Source organism: Astatotilapia calliptera, chromosome 7, assembly GCF_964374335.1.
Source record: "Astatotilapia calliptera chromosome 7, fAstCal68.1, whole genome shotgun sequence".
Lineage (NCBI taxonomy): Eukaryota > Metazoa > Chordata > Actinopteri > Cichliformes > Cichlidae > Astatotilapia > Astatotilapia calliptera.
The window spans coordinates 40,022,263-40,043,867 of record NC_137428.1 but is presented as its reverse complement, the minus strand read 5'-3'; the positions used below and the strand labels follow the sequence as shown (position 1 = coordinate 40,043,867).

Here is a 21,605-nt window from a genome sequence, read left to right as displayed (position 1 = left end):
CCGTAGCCACTTGCGGTTTGGTTGATGACATCACTCTGTCGGATGAACCCTCGTGGCCAGTCAGATGAATCATGTTTGTTTATTGTTGTTGTTGTTTATTTTTTTCTAAAGACTTATCTAATGTGGAACAGACCAATCACAGTTCACAACTGTGTCACGATAGGAACAATAAAGTTTTATCTCAACCTAAAATCTGTAAGTGTTTTGTGACAGGCTCAGTTGATTGAGTGGGGGGAGTCTTTGGCAGTCAGATGATTTTATTTAATTATTCAGTGATTCATGCTACAACTTCCTGTCAAAGTTTCAGAATAAATAAAAATTAACAAACTTTGTTTTGGAGCAGAGTGCGGCTTAGCTTAGCGCTGCCCCCTCCCATCATGCACTGGTCCATGTTAAAAATATTTCATATAATAACAATAAAGTCCCACCAGCTCCCACAATGCACCACAACTACTTTACATCAGCTGATACATTCAGGTATAAAAACAGTTTGTTTTAACAAAAAGTTTAAATAAAAATCAAAATAAAATCCCAACATTTTAAACAACCATTTCTAACCTTATTCTGAAAGGGCAAATATATTTTGAAGATTTCATGTTTTCACATACACGCTTTTTAATCCCAACTGTTTATTAATTAATTAACCAAGGCTAGAATAAATATGTAGACAACTGTAAACAAAAATGCTTTCAAAACATTAGCAGGGAATGTTATTTTGAAAGGCAATAGTAGGTGGGTTTATCGCAAAATTCTTTTTTTTAAAAACGGTGTGGTTTACATTTAAATTTAAATGAAGGAAAACAGTTTTCTAGGCCATTCAAACAGGAAGTGATTTCATAATGGGGGCAAATGGATTTGTCCAATTAAAAGGCACAGGAACTTTGGCTTGTTTTGACCCCAGCCACCCACAACGCTTGTAACAATTTCACATAAAGTGCTTAAAATCTTTAAATAAGTGGAAAAAAACTCCAATATTAAAAGAAGTAAATTAAAAATGTAAAATGGGGAAAGTTGAACAGAAAATGAACTAAATGGCAGCGGTAGGCAGGTCTGAGGTCAGAAGGCAAACTGGGAATCGGCAGCTTCCTGTATTTTGTGGCTTTTTTCCCATTTAAAAAAATAATAATAATCGAATCCAAACAGAAAATGAAAAAAAATATTAAAATAAGGGAGTGAAATTAATAAAATTAATTCAGTAAAAGATGGGACATTTGAAGCTCAACCACTCACAACTCAGCTTAATATACACACATACACACACACACACACACACATAAATACCCACGCACAAACACACAGAAAGCCTTACATGTTGTACAGTATAAATACATTCATGATTAAAAAACCCACCCAAAATGTTGACCACCAACAAAAATATTTTAAATGAAGTAGAAAAATTCTACTTTAAAAAAAAAACAATCTAAAGACACACAAAACAATCCATCACCAAAACCTCCAAACACCACGTAAAAAACCAGAACCCAGCATAATAATTCAGAAAATAAGGCACAGAAGAAGATTTGAGATCGCAGCTTAACCCTAAAATAATAATTAAAAATAATAATCATTAACATAATTCCAGCCAATCAGACAGCAGTGTGCAGAGAGGCTGAAAATTCAAAAATAACAAGGCGGAAGTTTGTGAAGAACGAGAAAAATAAAAACCTGAAGTAAAAAGAAAAACGTTGGAATCTGAATTTTAAACATAAAAAAGGGTCAAATCATTTCATTTCATTTAAAAATAATATCTATAATAATTTACTTAATGCTCATTGGTAATTTTAAATAAAGATAAATTTAAAGTAAACCTTTGATAAAAGGCAGGTTTTTTTCCTTCTTTTTTTTTTTTTTTTTTTTACTTCCTGATTTCGTTTCCTGCATCACATTAACAAACACAAACTGACGTCACCTCCATGATGGACTTCATTACCCACAATGCACTGCTACTCAGTCTGCTCCGGAATGTGCTCTGTAACCTCTGTAGCCATGGCCATGACCCTCGGTTGTGACATCATTTGCCACCATGATACGAGGCTTGCTGTAGGCACAGAAAGATATCCCCGTGGTCTGTCTGTCTGCGCCGCGGGCCAATCAGAAGCCCTGCGCTCTGAGCGGCCGCTCAGAGGTCAAAGGTCAGATGGTGGACTTGGAAAAGGACACCCGGAGGTGCTGGTTGTGGTCCAGCTGGTGGTCGTGAAGGGCGATCAGAGCCTCAATGGCTTCCTCCACCGAAGCCAGCTGCATCAGCGCCATCTTCCTATCCTTCCTGTGACATCAGAGGAAGTGACATCATCACCCACAACCCATCAGAAAGGAGGGAGAGGAAAGGAGTACATAAACACTTACAAAAAAAAAGTTTAAAGAATTTTTAATATTTTTTTTAACATTAGAAACTGAAGAGAAAACTGAACTTTTTAAACAGTTTATTTCATTATTTTTTTCTTTTTTCATTATTTCGTAAAGTAAACATTTCATACAGTAAACAATTATAGATTTAAATAATATTTTATAAAAATTTAAATTTAAAATTATTCAGTAACATCTGTATTTAAAAAATATGTTTTTTGTTTTCATTTAAATAGTATTTTTCTTTTTAAATAAATCATAATAATCTGCCTTTTTCTGATTGGTTAACAAGCACAAATCAGTGAACGGAGTTGCTTTGTTACTTACTGGAAAAACTTGAAAGCTTTTACTGCAAATCCATTCAAAGAAAATAAATCCTTCAACGCCTCCTCGCTCACTGAAGAGCTAGGAAACAAGGAAACAATGAAGGACAACGATATTTAAATGCATATCAGTCTCCAAGAGTCAAACACATCAAACAGGAAGCGAGGCGGTCTTACGGGATGTTGGAGAGGTGCAACGTTGCTGACGGAGGGAAGATGTTGTTGAAGTTTTTGGAGCCCGGCTTTTTGAAGCGGTGGAGGGCAGAGCCTGAGAAGTCCCGAGTCAGTGCTTGTTCTTCTTGCCCAGCCCCTCCGCGAGGCAGCTGCACCACCGGGTGTTTGGACAACGTCACCCGGATCACGTTACCATGGAGACGCTGCCCGTTCAGGTGACTCATCGCTGTCATTGAGGAACAAAGAGATAAACAAGAATTTGTCTTCTGCTCATCCATTACAGTATTAAAATCATTAAAAATACAATTCCGAACTTTTCATTCATTATAATTCAATTGACCACTGTACTCCCGTGCATTTAGTCATTATTCATGACAATATTTATTATTATCAGGGCTCTAGAGTGCGACCAATTTGGTCGCAAATGCGACCAAATTTCTCCATGGTGCGACTAATAAAAAATACTTGGTTGCACCGGTGCGACCAAGTAAAAAAAATACTTGGTCGCACCGGTGCAACCAAGTATTTTCTCGGAAAAAAAACGTTTCAGCAACCCTGAAAGTCTCCGTGTGTTCAACAACAGACACACATTATGCCCATGTCGTGTTCTAAACCAATCAGAGATACTCAGAGGCGGGGACCTCTGTGATTGGCCGTGGTCCAGATATTCCTGCAGACCTACTTGTGTTTACGTTTGAAAGTGCGGGCAGATAGAGAAGGGTGAGTAGCCCAGGTCAGAAGTGTATGAAGTTGGTATTGAGAAAATATGAAAAGAACAATTGATAACTTTTTCGTTAAGTTAAGGCCTGATCAGTCCAAAATTCTGAGCCAGCGCTCTGACACGGAGCCATCAACCTCTCCGTTTTTGTCAAACACTGGTCCGGAGACGGCATCAGAAAATGAGCCACATACGATCGACTCCCAGCCGGAGTCCACTGAAAGTAAAAGTGAGAAAATGTATAGATTTCGAATCGAGTGGCTTGACCAGTTTCCCTGGCTAAGATACAGCCAAGCTGACAATATGATGCACTGCATTTATTGTCGCGAGTGTGGAAAGACCATGGCCGGCAACACAGCATTTGTCACTGGTGCTAATACGTTTCGAATTGAAACGCTGAAAAAGCATACAGCATCGAGAAGACACATTATATGCCGCGATAAATGCTCTGCCAAAATGTCCCCGCTCCCCACTGCCTTTCAGCGGCAGGCAGGAGTAAACAGGTCATCGGAGGAGGCCGAGATGATCATTAAGTTTAACATCGCCTACAATATTGCAAAAGAAGAAGTTCCGTTTACTAAGTTCAAGTCAGAAATAACTCTTCACAGGAAAAATGGCTTGGACATAAACCCCACATACAGCAATGATGTTGCGTGCGCCCAGTTTATAGGCGTAATCGCTGACACACTGAAAAAAAAGACGTCAGTGGAAATTGCGAACAGTACATACATGGCCTTCCTGATCGATGGAGACACAGACATCGCCACAAAAGAATGTGTCATTGTGTACGCTCGTATCTTGCAAAAAGGAAGACCAGCGAATATACTGATTGGACACATTGAGGTCCAGCATGCCCATGCCCAAGGTAAGCCATGTCATGTCACGTAGCCTATGTATATGATTAATAATATTACGTCGTGTTACTGAATTAACCATATCTAGCATGTTCTTATCATTGAAAATTAAACATAGCAATAATACATGAATATAGAAACTCAAACTGAAAAAGACTGCATTGTAAACTCTTGATCTGATAAGTAAATGGCATTTTTTTTTAAATTTGTTTAGGAATTTATGCTGCCTCAAAGAAAGCATTTGCTGCTCTTGGGGACCAGTGCAGTAACTGGTTGGATAAAATCATTGCTATGGGGGCTGATGGAGCTGCTGTTAATTTGGGCAGCAAAGGGGGTGTCAAGTTAATCATTTTGAAAGGTTGTTAGTTAATCATTTACAAATAAAAAAAAAACGTGAACATGTAAAACTGCGGTGTTAAGTAATGCAGTTAAAAAATTTGGGTACGCCTAAATTTTGTGCTGGTGCGCCTAAATTTTATTTTTAGGCGCACCAGTGCAACCATGGCAAAAAGTTAGTCTAGAGCCCTGATTATGCTGAATTAATCATCATCACAGATTAATTCACTGAACTGGAATTAAAAACTAAAGTAGCTCTGACCTTCTGTATCATCGCTCACAGCGTCATTAAAAATGAAGAAAAAAAATGTTAAAATGAATTAATTTTGTTTTTTTTTAAATGAACTGAATTGTTTCAGACCGAGTTGAGCCTGCGTGGCGTCGCTCATCTGAACAAGAGCGTTTTCCTTCTTGTTGAAGAGGATTTTCACTCTCTGAACGTCTCCGTAAACACCTGAAAAAACATGAAACAAAACTGTCAATGAATCAGCACAGAAACACCTTTCAAACACGTTAAAGAAATAAAATCTGAGTTTTCCTACCGAACAGGATGAAGAGGCAGTGAGGCGTGACGTTCTGCAGAAGGTGAATAAAATTAGTTCAGTGGAAAATATATGTTTAAAGATTATAACTTGAAGTTTTTGACTAAGTATCGTTCCTTTCCAATTCCACCGAAAGCAAAAGAAAATCAATTTAAAAATTTAAATGCCATATATCTGTCCAATGACTTCTTCACAAGAAATTCAATATACAGGGTGGGCCATTTATATGGATACACCGTAATAACATGAAAATGGTTGGTGATATTAAAGTCCTGTTTGTGGCACATTAGTTTATGTGAGGGGGCAAACTCCTCAAGATGGGTGGTGACCATGGTGGCCATTTAGAAGTCGGCCATCTTGGATACAACTTTTGTTTTTTCAATAGGAAGAGGGCCATGTGACACATCAAACTTATTGGTAATGTCACAAGAAAAACAATGGTGTGCTTGGTTTCAACGTAACTTTATTCTTTCATGAGTTATTTACAAGTTTCTCTTCGTTCACAGCCATTGACATGTCGAAGAGGTTAACACGTGAGGAGCGGATCGAAATTGTTGATATCTGGTGAACGCAGTAACCGGGTCATTGCAGCAGATTTGAATGCAATACACCCTACGAGACCACCCATCTCCCATGCTACAGTTAGCAAACTGCTTGCTAAGTTTCGTGAAACTGGTTCAGTGTTGGATTTGCCAAAATGTGGACGCAAGAAAACTGTCACTAATGAAGAAACATCAGTGGCTGTCCTAGCTTCATTCAGCAAGAGCCCACAGTGTAGCACTTGCCGCATGTCACTGGAGAGTGGCATTAGTCGAACATCCCTTCGGCGGATATTAGCTACTCACAAATGGCACCCTTACAAACTCCAGCTACTGCAGCATCTCAACGAGGATGACCCAGATCGGCACACAGAATTTGCAGAATGGGCAAAACAAAAATTGGAACAGGACCCTCAGTTCACGCAGAAGATTTTGTTCAGTGATGAGGCAAACTTTTATGTGAATGGTGAAGTTAACAAACAAAACCACCGCTATTGGTCTGACACTAACCCACATTGGATGGGTCCCTCCAAGACTGTTGGAACAACAAAAGTGATGGTTTGGTGTGGTATATGGGGTACAACGATAGTGGGTCCATTCTTCATCAATGGAAACCTCAAGGCCACTGGATATTTGAAATTGCTACATGATGATGTGTTTCCCTCTTTATGCATTGAAGCTGGCACGTTCCCTGAGTTCTTCCAGCAAGATGGTGCACCACCACATTATGGGTGCCAGGTCCGAGCATTCCTAGATGAACAGTTTTCTGGAAAGTGGATTGGTCGTCGTGGGCCATTTGAATGGTCCCCAAGGTCTCCCGATCTGACCCCCTTAGACTTTTATCTTTGAGGTCATCTGAAGGCAACTGTCTATGGTGTGAAGATACGAGATGTGCAGCACCTGAAACTACCGATACTGGATGCCTGTGCTGGCATTTCTCCTGCAGTGTTGCTATCAGTGTGTGAAGAGTGGGAGAAGAGGGTTGCATTGACAATCCAACACAATGGGCAGCACATTGAACACATTTTATAAGTGGTCAGAAACTTGTAAATAACACATGAAAGAATAAAGTTACGTTGAAACCAAGCACACCATTGTTTTTCTTGTGACATTACCAATAGGTTTGATGAGTCACATGGCCCTCTTCCTATCCGATTGTTCAGTCTGACGTCACTAGCCGTGTCTGGGTCTAAACTCCGCTGCAGGTCCATATATCAAACGATCACTATGGCATTACTGAGAGTTGAAAAACTGTCTAAAGTCTTTCATCTTTAATAAAATGATCAGCGTTCTGCTCTACCAGGTGTAACAATTGAGTTTAACATTCAGGCATCCATGAAAACGGAATTTATGACATTTAACGGAGTTAGAAGTTAGCAGGGAGTTAGCTCGCTAGCTTCTATCTAAATACAATATAGCATGTCCTGACTGCGGGGTTTTGGAAACAAATTCAAACGTACAGCTCTGCTATCACTTCCAGCATAAATGAAGACAGAAAACTAAACAGCAGTGACGTTTGTAGGGTTACTGAAGTTTGGCTAGCTGGTATATAATGATGTGCTACGTGACCGCTAGCGACACAGCTATGTTAGCTTAATATAAACAAGCTAACCTTTTTTCCACTCGATAAAAGTTACCGTGAGTGTTCTCGGTGGTCAAGAACAAATGTAATCGCATGGCAGGATGCTGTAAAAGGACCAAACTTCAGCCAGGAGAACAACTGAGATAATCCATCCATAATATGAGGTTAGTCATTCATATACTGCTGCATGGGCTGGGCTGTAGTTACATGCTAAGGTTTTAAAAACTGAGCTTAAATAAATGATTAGCGGTAATAAAAGCCGAGGGAGGTCAACAGGGATCACTGACTGTTTTAGGAGCTTTTTAAGATCAAATAGAAGAAAATACATAACATTAAACATGTTAACAACACAAAAGCCATATTAAACGCAGACTACTTTAGACCCGGAAGTAGGATTCGTCGCGTCATCACTGAACAACCGGATAGAAAAAACAAAAGTTGTATCCAAGATGGCCGACTTCTAAATGGCCACCATGGTCACCACCCATCTTGAGGAGTTTGCCCCCTCACATATACTAATGTGCCACAAACAGGACTTTAATATCACCAACCATGTTATTACAGTGTATCCACATAAATGGCCCACCCTGTAGATACGAATGCATGCACTTTCTGCTAGGGCTGCTCAATTAATCGAATCTTAATCACGATTACGATCTGGGCTTTCAACGATCATTAAAAATGACTGAGCCGATTATTAGCCCCTCCCTAATTTATCCGCGACACCTTAAAGGCCGGTCCGTGAAAATATTGTCGGGCATAAACCGGTCCGTGGCGCAAAAAAGGTTGGAGACCGCTGATTAAGAGGACCCGAGGGAAGCTCGGAAAGCTAAGCAGAAGTTATTTGGAGAGTGACTGCCGTTGGTTGAAAAGAGAGTTTAAAAAAAAAAACTTCAGTGGTGTTGCACACTATTTTATATTATTTTTTTAAAGTCATTGTTAACCCTTTAAAGCCGGTCAGAGCAGTAAGCTCCGTTTTGCGTAACTATTGTTAAATCCCTGTAGAACCTGAACCGTGTAAGCTAGCGCAATAATTTGTTTTGCATATGAAACCGGAGGAGTTGTACTTACATCTTATGCCATCAGCTTGTCCTCGGTCACGGTTTCGTTCCACATATAGCTTTGCAAAAATTGCATAAAAAGCGCTTGCAGGAACAAAAACATAATATTCCAGAAACACGCTTTGCCGTTCCTATCAGCTGTTCGTAACACTTCCCACAGTGAAATGATGCACATGCTGTTTTCTTTGCAAATTTGCATCATAGGATTGTTTTTTGTTTTTCCTGCAGTATATAAAAATTGCTGTATCTCCAAAATAAAACTATGAAGACACTCAAAATAAATTTCCTGTGGTGGGAAACTATTTTTTGCAACTTTATTGTATTTAAAGTTTTGAGGGATAAACCTCTTAAATTTCTCCAAGTAGAAATATATGTAAACAAAACAAAAGCGATTTTCAATTTTTTTTGTAGTTTATTGCACTTTTTTGCAATTTATGTAATTACTATGGACTTAATGCATACATATTATTAAAATATGGGCTATAACAGTTGTATTGATGTATAGCAACTTGAAATGCTCCCACAAATGGCACTACAGCATGTAAAAAAATAATATAAGCTCTGGTGGACTTGGTTCTATAGTAGGTCTTAAAGGGTTAAATAAATATCGTCAAATAATCGTGATCTCAATTTCAGTGAAAATAATCGTGATTATCATTTTTGCCATAATCGAGCAGCCCTACTTTCTGCAATACTGATATTAAGACTACAGAGCATCTTTTTTATTCATGTGAAAGTTCCAGATCTTTTGGGGATGATTTTCAGTACTGGCTAACCTCCATAAATATTGACTGCCCTTCTCTAACCTTTCAAGTATTAGATTCTAGTTGCAAAATTTTTCATTCACAAAGGTCGCTTATTGAAAATTACTCCGATTTTTGCTGGATTTAAAAATGAAGTGCTGCTGTGGAAGGCTTCATTAGACAAGTGTAACTTAAATAAAGCTCACACCTTACTTGATTGTATGTGCGTACTTTTGTTTTTTACTTTTATATGATAGATCACCTTACTGTACTTGTATGCTGCTTTATGGTATTTCTGACCTATACTGTTCTTTTGTTCTTTATTCGATGGCTGCTTTGTTCTTAACCACTTGTACTTGTATGTAACTTTTTGTTGTCATGTAAAATGAGTGCTGTAATTGTTATTTTGTTCAAAAACAAAAAACAAGTTAGCTCAGTGAGCTGTGCTCTGATTGGATAGTGGTCGTGTCCAAATTCATGGGCTGCATCCTCCTGAGGCCGCATTTGTAGACCGATTACGTCACAGCGACGCGCCGAAGGCTGTCCAAATTCGTAGACTCATCCGAATGTAGCCGACAAATGCGTCCTCCTTTTCCCCGAATTTTAAGGATGGGTCGGGTGTGTCCTTCGTGGCCCACCATATCCCAGAATTCATAGCGCGGCCCAGCCAAACTCCAGTTTCCAACAATGGCGGCCGCTACTAAGTTTTAAAATTACTCATACTAATCTTTCTGGGTCACAAAATAAACTTTTAACATATTTTCAGGCGAGGAAGTAGTTGTGTAAACATCAAATATCTGCTCGGTTTATCAAGATATCGCATATTTGCAAAAGTGCTTCGAGGTTTTCGGAGGCGTCTGCTACCCACCAGCTCGATAGCTAGCCGGGAGCTCGAGGGTCACTGAAGCCGCCGAGAAGGGCACAACTCCCGGCACATCATTTTCAGATCACCGCGGACTTTCGCTGCTCGGGTTAAACGTAATATATAAGTCACTTAGACAACCTAAAAATGTTATTGTTGGGCTTTTTTCAGTGTTTTGTTTGTTCGTGAGTAAATCGGTTTGGCTGAGATTAAAGTTATTAGATAAGATTAGATAAAATAAAACTTTATTAATCCCCCGGGTGGGTTCCTCCTTGGTTTTTACACAGCTGACTAAACGTCAAACAGAAACCTGATTAAACATAAGTATGAGACAGTCGAGAATTTACGCCAGTGTCCCGTTATATTTTAGATAGCAAGGAGCAGACGGCTGAGTTTATTAAACTCCACCGAGACAGCGGTGACGCTAATCAGAAGGCTAGACCGTCCAATTTCACGGCCGTTTACTTCCGGCCTACCCGAACTTCTGAGGACCCGGCCCACGTAGACCGCGAAGGCCGGTGTCCTCAGGAGGATGCAGCCCATGAATTTGGACACGACCAGTGACTGTGTGAGCTAGCATGTGTGACCTCTGACCTCTGGGTTCAGGTTCGACACCAGCAGCACCGAATGGACAGCAGGAGGCGCCATCTGCAGCGAGACGCGAGGATGAGACACTAGCGAGCCGGGGACGGGCGCCATGGACAGACCTGAGGACGGAAAACACCAAAACTTTATTTCAGTGGTTTCCATATTCACGCTCAGCGCATCCAGCAGCCGGATTATTAAACATGGACTCATCTTAAAACATGTAAATGTCAATGGTCAAAGGTGATGTTCATGTGCAACTCACCTGTGTGTTGGTGGAAAGTGGGTGGGAATGCCGCTGCTCCATACGGAGGCAAAGCTACACCTGAAACACACATACAGGTTAGCTCACTAGCCCCGCCCCCATACAATGACTCTGAGGTCTGCATAGAGTTATAGAAATGACAGCTGCTGGTCAGTCGAGGTGTGTGCGCTTATTGAGTTGTAATGAATTTGTACAACTGAAACACCAGCGTACTTGATGATGTCACAGGTCCAGAGTTCTTTCGGCCGTCCCCTCTTAATTTAACTGTGACTAATATGTTATGAAGCTTAACTTTAATCTCAGCCAACTCGATTTACTCAGGAACAAATAAAACACTGAAAAAAGCCAAACATTAACATTTCAAAGTTATCTAAGAGACCTATATATCATGTTTAACCTGAGTAGTAAAAGACCGCAGGGGGGGGGTTGAAAATGATGTGCCGGGAATCCGCTGTTCTCGCCGGCTCTAGTGATCCTCGACATCCCAGTCTGCTATGGAGCTGGTGGGTAACAGACGTCTCTGAAGACGTCGGAGGCATCAGGGAATATTTACGGCTTGACTTATCACGAGTACACGAGAACACAAGTATGCAAAAGTATGCATATTGAGACAGGCCCTTACTCTTACCGAAGGTGGCGGCGGGCTCTAGCTCTCCGCTTGGCAGGTCGGCTCTGGTGAAATCCCGACTCTTGTCGTTGTTGTACTTCACGTTGAGCACGCTCAGTTTGGAGAAGTCGATCCTCAGCGTGCAGCAGCCGTTATAGATGTTCTGACCGTCTAGAGTCTGACAGACAGAAGGACACATACTGTGATCTGACTGGACCCGCACCAGTTCAGACCTAGAACTGGATTTCTAAGTGTGTGTGTGTGTGTGTGTGTGTGTGTGTGTGTGTGTGAGAGAGAGAGAGAGTGAGAATGTGTGTGTAGGTGTATGACTCACAGCCTTGGCGTGCTGAGCATGCACGGTGTCGCTGAACTGCAGGAGAGCCTGAAACTGGTTGTTTCTGGTGAACGTGATGATCTTCAGCACGGAGCCAAACTTACTAAAGATCTGTGGAAAAATTTTATTAATACCACCAAGAACTGTTAGAAAGGACATGATAATAAAAACTTCAATAATAATAACAATAATAACACTGATGATATCTGCAGTCCTGACCTGCTGGAGGACCTCCAGAGTCACAGGGTAAAATAAATTCTCCACAATGATTCTCAGGACGGGACTCTGACCTGGAGCTATGCCCCGGCCCTCCCCACCTGAAGCCATGTTCCCAGAGTGCACTGCTCCTGCATTCATGGCCTGCAGCGTTGCCTGAGCCCTCTGTCAGCAAACAAACATATTATTGATTGTTTAAAGGACCATCTCGCTGCTTTTTGTAAACAGATGACAGATCAAACTTCAAACAAATAAACAGACACCATGGGTGGGGCCTGAGCTGCTGCTCCTCACCTGATTGGTCATATTGTCAGTCTTGAGCTCGCGATGGGTGGAGTACTGAATGTAGACTGGCTGACTCCTGATGGAGGGAGTGGCTGAGGTGTAGTAGTTCACCATGGTAACAGCGGCTTCTTCTGACGCCATTTCTAAAAACGCCTGAAAAGAAAAAAAACGATTACTTAAAAATTTCATGTGTTCCTCTCTGTGTGAGTCTGTCACGGTGGGACATCTTTTCTAAGCTAACATTAGCTAGAGCTGCTCTCTGTAGAAAATTTGTCCATTCACACAGAAGGGAAAAAAAGATTTGCTTGGATCATGTGACAGGTGTAAACAAAATAAAGCAGTGAGGGAGCAGTACAAAAGCCTTTCATTACTTTAATCCACGCTGAGATCAGACCACAAAGGAGACTGAAGAGAACACAAAGCCTCAGCCATCATGTGTTTGACTTTCACTACCTCACAAATTACACAACACAGTGAACCACACTGCTGTGCAGAAGTCTTGAACCGCCCCTTATTTCTGACCAGTTTTGGAAGACTGTTTTTTGTTTGTAAACCCGCTCTCTGTGAGCCATTCAAGAATGAAAATGCTCCAAACACAAAGAGTAACAAGTGTCTATGCACAACAGAAAACTTAGTGAGGAACCAGCTTTAAATAATTTTAGACTCTTTGTTACTCGCCTGTTACAGCCTGTCATAAAAACACACCACTCAGTGGAAGAGTGGCTTAGACCCTGCCTAACATTCACATACACTTGTTGCACTCTGATGGATGTATCGTGGGTAATTTAGGGTTCAGTATCTGTCCCCCCGATACTTCCACATGCCTCAGAGCAGCTGCAGGTGGAACCATTTATCTCTGCACACGTTTCACTGAACCAATTTCCCATCGTTCCATCAAAATACAAAGAAATGAGGGCTGACTTGAAACTTTTGCACAACACCATATTACAACACAAGCTGAAATAAGAGTTCAGCTCTGGTGCCATGACTCACACCTGAAACATGTCATTACTTGTTTCCATGAACATGTCACTGTTAGTGACAGCCCCATGAGACGATTATTAAAATAACTTGTAGTGTCCAATGCATCAATGAAGGATTATTTCTCTCTGGATGAGAGGTCAGCTGTAAGAACCTGAGAGGGCACTAAAGCAATGAGAAGCCATTAAAAAAAGACAATCTGAGTCACATGCGGCGTGATGACATAGACAAGATAAAAAACAAATAAACAGTGTGCTGGTTGGCTCAGCTGGAGCTCTGCATATACAGGGTACAATCATATTAACTGTTTTTACTAAGAAACAAAACTGACATGCCCATTTTCCCACTAAATTTGAATTCAACGAAGAGGTGTTGTGGGCGGGAATTCATTTTGCTCCGTCTCTCCGCTCCTTCACTCTGATGTCCAGAGGCCTGCGCTACAAAGCAGGATTTGGTCTTATCCATGTGACTTCAGGTTTAACTCTTTTTTCTGTTTTTCAAAGGTGGTTCACTTTTTACTGGGATATATCGCTATGGTTACTTATGCTGCAAACAGGCTATGTTCCAGATTACACATCAACAGGTGTGAAACTCCCACCTACTGACTAATCAATTCTCTGGAAAACAGCATCGCCACTCCTGGCAGAGCCCTCAGACTGCTGCGCAGAGTCTCTCTCGCGGAGAGGGTTGGACCAAGTGACCCTGAATCCTCCCTTAGTTATGATGCAGTAGGTGTAGGCTGCTGGGGGATTCCCATTATGCACTGAGTGTTTCTTCTTCACTCACTATGTGTTAATAAACCTCTCTGAAATTAATCATTAGTTATTATTAATCTCTGGCTCCCCTCCACAGCATGTCTTTGTCCTGTCAAACCGGTCGCTGCACATGGCCACCCCTGCCTGAACCTGTTTCTACTGGAGGTTTCTACCTGTTAAAAGGGAGCTTTTCCTTCCCACTGTCGCTTAGGTGCTTGTTCATAGGGGTTGCTTAATTGTTGGGGTTTTCTCCGCAGTATTGTAGAGTTTTTATTTTACAATATGCGAGGTGTGAGGTGACTGTTTGGTGCTGTACAAATAAAACTGAACTAAACTGAATGTCTCTGTGCTTCCCCAGTGAGCATCAGTATAAACATAGATTGTTAGATGCAGCTTTACTTCTTTTCTTTTTTTTTTACCTGTTTAATGCAAACAAGTTACAACAACGTTATTATAGTATTAAATGGACTAAATCTGAAGTTGATTCAGTTGAATGAAATAGTCTAAAATCTGTGATGATTTTATCAGTGAGAGCTGCTCCACAGTTTGCAAAGCGTCTTATTTTCCTAGACATCAAAAGTGCCTGGCACGTGTTCATCTGTCTGCCCTTCTATTCCTCCTAAGCAGTTACATTTTGTCAGATTTATGAGAAACAGTGCCATTTCCAAAAGCCTTCCATCTTCTAAACAGATACCTTCCAAACTCGTCCCGCCTTTGTACACAACTTATTTGTTCTGATTGGATGTCATCTTGTTTTTATTATTTGACAAAAGTCTCGATACATTTTATCATCATTTTCATGTTTCTGCACAAGCTTTTATTTAGATATTGCCTTGTTTTCGTCAGAAAAAAACATTGCAGTCGCACATTCACACAGTCACATTTTAACTGGCGTTCTTTCCAGGCTTTAAATAGGCTAAGCTGTTGTCCAGTCTAACTGACCGAAGCATTTAAAGCACTCACGCCTTCATAAAGCGCTGGTCCTCCACCACTACTTTCGTTAAGCAGGCATCTGTATACTGTGTTCAATCTTGTTAGATTTTTCTCATATTACAGCTTTATCTCCCTTTGCAGCTTTGTGTGACTGCTTATCCTGATTGCAGATGTTAGGGTAAGTGAATCCAGACGAAGGAAAGATAGGTGGGTACAACTCGCGTTGGGGGTGAGGGAAGGGAGACAGGATAGTGAGGGTCTATTGTAGGGTCTTTACCTTACGACATGTTGTGATTTGGTGCTGTATAAATAAAACTGAACTGAAGTGAATAACAAAGTGCCTTCTTGTGGCTAACTAAAGAGCTATATAATGACACACAGTGATTACTCACTCAGTACAACCTCACAAACCCCCACACAGCTACCAAATGTGTTAGTAATAAATTTGGATGCAAGATGACGTCGCAAGCAGTCGCAGCCGAACGCCGCTCTCAACAATTTAGTGGATTTCTTTTTATTTTGTGTATTTTTATTTCACTTTTCCTCCAATTAACAAGAGCACATGTGCTGTACAGTAAAACTGAATTGCTCAGGGTTCTAAACCACATAAACCTGCACACTTTCACCAGCAATGACTTAATAATAATAAAGAACAGGTTAAGAGGAATTCAGACAGTTGTGTACTGCGCACCTTGCTGGCATCGTTAGCGCTCACCTGATTCTTTGTCTTCAGTGTGATCAGCTGACTAACTCGACCAAAGGGAAGCGCCAGAGAAAGCACTTCCTGTTCAGAGACGTCAGGGGGAAGCTGACGCAGGTGAAGGACCCGAGATGGGACGCACTGAGCACGCTCTGAAACACACAGTCTATCAGTGCCATCCACTGCAGATAGACAGAAACAGACAGGTAAATTATGATGGAAAGGGTTCAGGTGGGAGGAGCTTCCCTTTCATAGACTTTCATAGACTCACCTGTGGACAGGTGAGAGGAGCTCATGTTCTCAGAGCTGCTGACAGACGAGCTGAACTCTGACTCCTGGAAACAAACACAATAATCAGTTATTGAAATGTCAAAGTTATATCACATTTCATCAATTTATTAATGAATTTATCAAATCAGCAGCACATGAACCTCCATATTTAAAATCCTGTCTTCTTTTGCAATTTTTTTTTGAGACGTGATTGATCTTTAAAGCCTGTTTCCTGAGACAGACTGCAGGAGATGATTGATGACTTCTTCATTTTCAGCTCTGAGCTTCTGTTTAACTTTACCGCTAACATTTTAACCATTAACCTTCTCCCGGGATCAGTTAAAGAAGCTTCGGGCTCTGCTGGTGACATTTTAGAACCCCAAAGTCGAACTAATTAACAGAAAATGAAAGTAATTCCTCTCTGTTTGTACACAGACAGAGAGGCTCTTTGCGTGAACACGCACATATCGCGAGATTTCAGGTAATAAAACACCGCGGCTGTCGCTACTGTTGCCCCGTGACACTTTCACGCCGAGCCGAACAGAACAGAGCAGAGTTGCACAGCACAGCGCACGAGCAACTAAACAGCGCGCGAGGAGCAGGAAAACGGGGCTCTGGGAGAGCATTTCAGTAAACACCAACAACAAACAGGCAGGGAGGGGCGCATCTGAGGCTCGCGCAGGTGCGGTTCAGTCACCAAGGAAACGAAGGGAGGAAGGAAGGTAAAAGTGCGGTGGGAACGGTTCCGAGAAGGTTCGGGACGGTTTCCCGTTCTCACCCGTCCATGGTCCGTGCTGAGGAAGAGGAGGAAGCGCAGCAGAGAAGGAGTTGTTTTGGTCCGCGAGCCTTCGCAGCCAGGCAGCCACCAAGGAGAACAACGAGCTCACTTCCCGTTTGGTGACGTCACGACAGAACATGGCGTCTGGAGGACACACCTCAGATAAAAAGAAATACAATAATTATAAAAAATAATTATAGTAACAATTAAAAGACTTAAGAATAAGTCAAATATATTCATTGTATTTAAAACAATATCAAATACATGTACAATTAAAAATACTATTACAAACAGATAAATGTAAAAAGATTTTACAAAATGACATTTAAAAGAAAATGCATGTTTTGTATGTAAAATTAACATAAATTAAAATGAAAAATAATTCCTGAAATATGGAATAAAATAAAAAGTACTTAGTTTTTGTTTTTTTTTCAAAGCAAGATAAATAAAATCAATTTAAAATTGCTTATCAATTATAACTCCATTAAACACATTAAATAAATTTAATTTCTGCCTTAAATTCAAAATATGGTATAAATTTAAATAAATACTAATAAAAATTGCTTCAAGTAAAATAAAAATGTAATTTATAATAAAATACATGTTGAAATGTATTAGGCCTTCATTCATGTAAAATAATATGTGTTTGAAAAAATCTGAAATTCTACATTTGAAAACAATCGCAAAAATTATTGCAATGCAATTCTACCAGTTTTGGCAGCTTTTATGAAAATAGAACAAAAAAAGCTCTACTCCTTTTATTTAAAAAAAAACAAAAAAAAAAAAAAGAAGCACTTTTTTCACACTTTTTGTTGAACTCCTGAGTGTTCTTGTTTGGGTGCCTAATATTTAAAGGGGAGAGCAGTGTTGTACTATTTTAGACTGTCATATTTGGTTTCCCTGCCATGGCTGTTCCACATTGGACTACCACCTCTAGTATTAGTATATTTTGGAGAAATTAATCGGACTGTTGTCTGAAGTGTAATCCTTTTTCTTTTTTCTTAACTTTATCTGACTGAAGACAGACCAGCTGTAGCCACTATGACATCACCCATCTACTGTACAGACACAGATACCTGCTAAATGCTGAATTGTAGAATTTCACTCATCAGAACTCCACCTCAGACTTTTAATGTCTGTTAGTACATTTGACTCCACAGCAGATTTTATAACACTATTTAATAAAAAGCTCCAACCGCTCAAACACGGTCCACAGGTCCAGTAAAGGGACTTAAATTAGCTGAGGTGAAGCCTAGCAAGTAGCTAGAAACTACAGCACCTGTCTGAGGACCACCCCTAATAATGCAAACTCTAAGCCTCAATACAGTTTAATCAGGTGAGTTATAAAGGTGAAGATGCAAGGAGCAGAATCTGATGGTGAAGGTAGTGTTTAATTACCCAGGGTCAGCCGTCCAAAGCAACAGACAGTGCACAAGGAAGGTGGAGTGGACAGAGATGAGTGGGTGATGTGTGAAAGGGAGAGTTGATAAGCTCGTAGTGAGACCTGCTGTGATGGATGGTTCAGGGACGGTGGCACTGATTAAAAAGGCAGGAGGGTGAGCTGAAGATGTTAAAATCTCTTCTTTTGGTGCTGAGCAGGATGGGCGGGGTTAGAAAAGGGCACATGAGCTCAGGCTCAGCGGTTTGGAGACAAAGTCTGAGGTGTTTTTGACATTAGACCTCAGACATTTGATGGATGTACTGAAGGAAAACATGCAGAGAATTGGTGATTGAGGCCCCTAAAGGAGTGGCTAAAGAGGAAACAGGTGAGTTATACATGTAGTTCTGAAGAGGACCCTGGACAGACACCAAACCTCCTTGTATCAGTTTGTAAACATCAGTGACAACAGTGCAAACTGTTCCCTGTGTCCTTTTTGGTCTAATTGTTTTTGTTTTGTGTGCCCAGCCTTGTCAGTCTGTTGGAAGCACATATCTGGGAGGGGATGAACAAGTTTCCTTTATTTGTCTCTTGATGAAAAAAAATTAGTTCATGGTGCCACAGGTGAACAGTTTGTTCCTGATTTTCATTACATTTCCTGCTCAGACTAGAAGTTTTTTTTGTTTTTTTTGTTTTTTTTTGTTATCAAATATCATAACCCAAGATGCTTAACTCTGTCCAAGCATGATTACAAAAGTATCCTCACTGTCCAATATGTTTCTCCTGCAACATTTTAGCTTCATGGTCACAGTCTGCTCAGCACTGCCACCTTCACCTTCACTGCAACCTTTAAAATATAAGACCTTATATAAGGTCTTATATTTTATATAAGGTCTTATATTCTGAAACACAGGAACTCTGCCAGTTTTTAGCACAATTCTGTTTTTGATTTCTTGTTTGTTGATTCAACATCTGCTAACTCTTCAGTTATTGGTGCAAACCAAGATTTCAACTCACTTTTACACACACACACACACACACACACACACACACACACGTGTGTGTGTGTGCATATATATATATATATATATATATATATATATATATATATATATATATATATATATATATATATATATATATATATATATTAATATATATATATATTAATAAATGACAAATTAAAAAGGCATGAACATTTTTTTGGATCAAAAAAATACATTTTTATTAATAGAGATTTCACTACTGAGGTTAAACATGATATATAAGTCACTTAGATCACTTCTAAATGTTAATGTTTGGTTTATTTCAGTGTTTTATTTGTTCCTGAGTAAACCGGTTTGGCTGTGATTAAAGTTAAGCTTCATAACATATTACTCACAGTTAAATTAAGAGGGGACAGCAGTAAAAACTCCGGACCTGTGACATCATCAAGTACGCTGGTGTTCCAATTGTACAAATCTCGAGTCTGTACTCCCGTGCGTTCTCGGCGAGTACGTACTTGAGAATTGAGAAAGGGCCTCTGTCTTGCTAGCTTGCGCTGCGCTCAGTGGATGTGCACTCGACAGTGCAGCCTAGGCGGTGTAGTCGAATGCAGATCCACTGAGCGCTCAACACAGACAGCATCGTCAGAAGGAAAGTTGATAAAATAAATTAAAAATTTTGTATTGTTCGATACATATGCGTACCGAACCGAAAGCACTGTATCGAACGGTTCAATATCGATACGAGTATCGTTGCACCCCTAATATATATGTATAATAAATTGGTTACAAGATGGCGTTTAACTTCTTACACAGTGTGTCTTTGTCCTGTCTTCCTGCTCTAATTGCTACCTCTCCCTGTTGTAGGTTTCTTCCTGTTTAAGGGAAGTTTTTCCTTCCCTTTGTCGCTAAAGTGCTTGCTCACAGGGAGCCATGTGATTGTTGGTGTTTTCAGTTTTCTTTGCATTACACAGGTCTGAAAAAAATAAAATAAAATAAAAATTCAGCTGCATTGGCGGTCCTAGCCTGTTTGGCGCCCTGGGCGAACACTCCCTCGGGTTGTGTGAGACTTTAAATCATCAAACTGTAAATTATAAATTGTTATTGATCCCTTTACCCCTAGTCCTAAAGCTTATATTTATTTTCTCACTCTTCTTATATTTATTGTTTGTTTACTTGCACTGCTGTAACTGGAGCCTCGTCATCTTGTCTCTCTACTGGACTGTATGTAGCGGAGATGTCAATAAAGTTTACTTTGACTTCAGCAGCAAGCAGGCGCACCGAGGGCTCTCGTATAGAATTTGGAAAAAACATCGGTGCAAATTATAAGTCTGTATCATGATCTCTGGTGTTTTCGTGTTCGTTGGTTTGTTTTTTATTTTGTTTTATTTTCCGAGTTGGTTATTAGACGCTGCTCCAGCCAGCCAGAGAATCCCCCGCCGCCCCGCCCTCTCCTCCCTGTGCCGCAAGCAGTAGGCGCACCTCGCAAACGGAGGGCGCCCTTAAGCCTGACGCTCTGCCTGCCTCTATCGCGTTCGGTGTGAACACACCGTTACTGCCAGAAAATGTGCGATAGAAAACCGATTGGTGCCTGCGCCAGTCCCACTATGCGCTGGCTGATGTCGGGGCAGCATGAGTAGCCTACGAGCAATTTTTTTTTTTTTTGCCGATGCCCGTGATGCTGCCCCCACCACGATGCCGCCCCGGGCAACCGCCGGTGTCGCCCATATCAGAAACCGCTACTGTTCAGCTGCATGGAATACTTTTGGTAAATTTCATGTTTTTTAGGGTGTTGACTCAAAAAATGATCTTCAGTTGCCTCCATGACGTACAGTTTTGTTTTGTTTTCTTTTTGGTTTTTTTGCAAAACATGAGGAGTTGACATTATAAAAAGCACAACAGCAATGACAAAAATCAATATTTGATTTTCAATACTATGCATAATTTTTCTGAGATTCCTTACCTTTCCCTATGAACAAAACAAACCTGTTGGGGATCATCTGAGCTCCTCACATCGCCAAACCTACGGTACCCTCCCACTCCTACTGACCCCCCTCAATTTATTTCATTTTCTAGAAATATTACATTAATGTAAGAAATAATTATTGGTTATGGTTTTTTGACTCAAGTATACGATACCAAAGTTCAGTTTTAAAAGGGACATTGCACGCTTAATTAAACTAAAAACGTGAGTTCTGCTAGCAAACCTGACGAGATGGAATTAAAAAATATATATTTTTGAATGTTTCAGTGAGATGAAAATCTAAGAAACAGTCAAAAAAATGGTTTTTGGTTGCATACATGTGTTAGTGTCGGACTGCCACCGTTGGGATTTTGTACTATATATGAAAATAATTGAACTGAACAAAATGCAGTATTTTACACAAGTGAATGAATTTTGAGCAAACTCTAAGCAATTAAAAAAATTATAGTCCGATTGATGCATCTCGTCGGT

At 40.4% G+C, this 21,605-nt stretch overlaps 1 protein-coding gene across 2 annotated transcripts; it reads right to left on the bottom strand.

Annotated features, from left to right (window-relative positions):
* Positions 1 to 1,825: 1,825 nt before the first annotated feature.
* Positions 1,826 to 16,928, bottom strand: LOC113026161 (polypyrimidine tract-binding protein 3-like). 2 transcript variants are annotated; one of them, XM_026174625.2, is made up of 14 exons: positions 16,790 to 16,928; positions 16,013 to 16,076; positions 15,757 to 15,923; positions 12,382 to 12,525; positions 12,091 to 12,252; positions 11,872 to 11,982; positions 11,559 to 11,715; positions 10,931 to 10,990; positions 10,675 to 10,787; positions 5,294 to 5,327; positions 5,113 to 5,205; positions 2,847 to 3,069; positions 2,674 to 2,751; positions 1,826 to 2,266 (listed from the first exon to the last, which is right to left on the bottom strand). In XM_026174625.2, the coding sequence occupies exons 2-14, from the start codon at positions 16,035 to 16,037 to the stop codon at positions 2,134 to 2,136; spliced, it is 1,500 nt and encodes a 499-aa protein (XP_026030410.1). In that variant the 5' UTR covers positions 16,038 to 16,076; positions 16,790 to 16,928; the 3' UTR covers positions 1,826 to 2,133. The 2 variants fall into 2 exon arrangements, with proteins under 2 accessions (XP_026030410.1, XP_080159781.1); XM_080303655.1 differs by having other exon boundaries at positions 15,757 to 15,893.
* Positions 16,929 to 21,605: the final 4,677 nt, after the last annotated feature.

Bases quoted from the DNA above. Each gene is read 5' to 3' on its own strand.
- LOC113026161 (XM_026174625.2), bottom strand. From the start codon at position 16,037: ATGAGCTCCTCTCACCTGTCCACAG. The intron at 5,328-10,674 runs GTCAGAGGTCAC...CACCTTCTGCAG, and splicing joins TGTCGAACCTGAACCCAGAG to AACGTCACGCCTCACTGCCT. The intron at 2,752-2,846 runs GTAAGACCGCCT...CTTGTTTCCTAG, and splicing joins TTGCACCTCTCCAACATCCC to CTCTTCAGTGAGCGAGGAGG.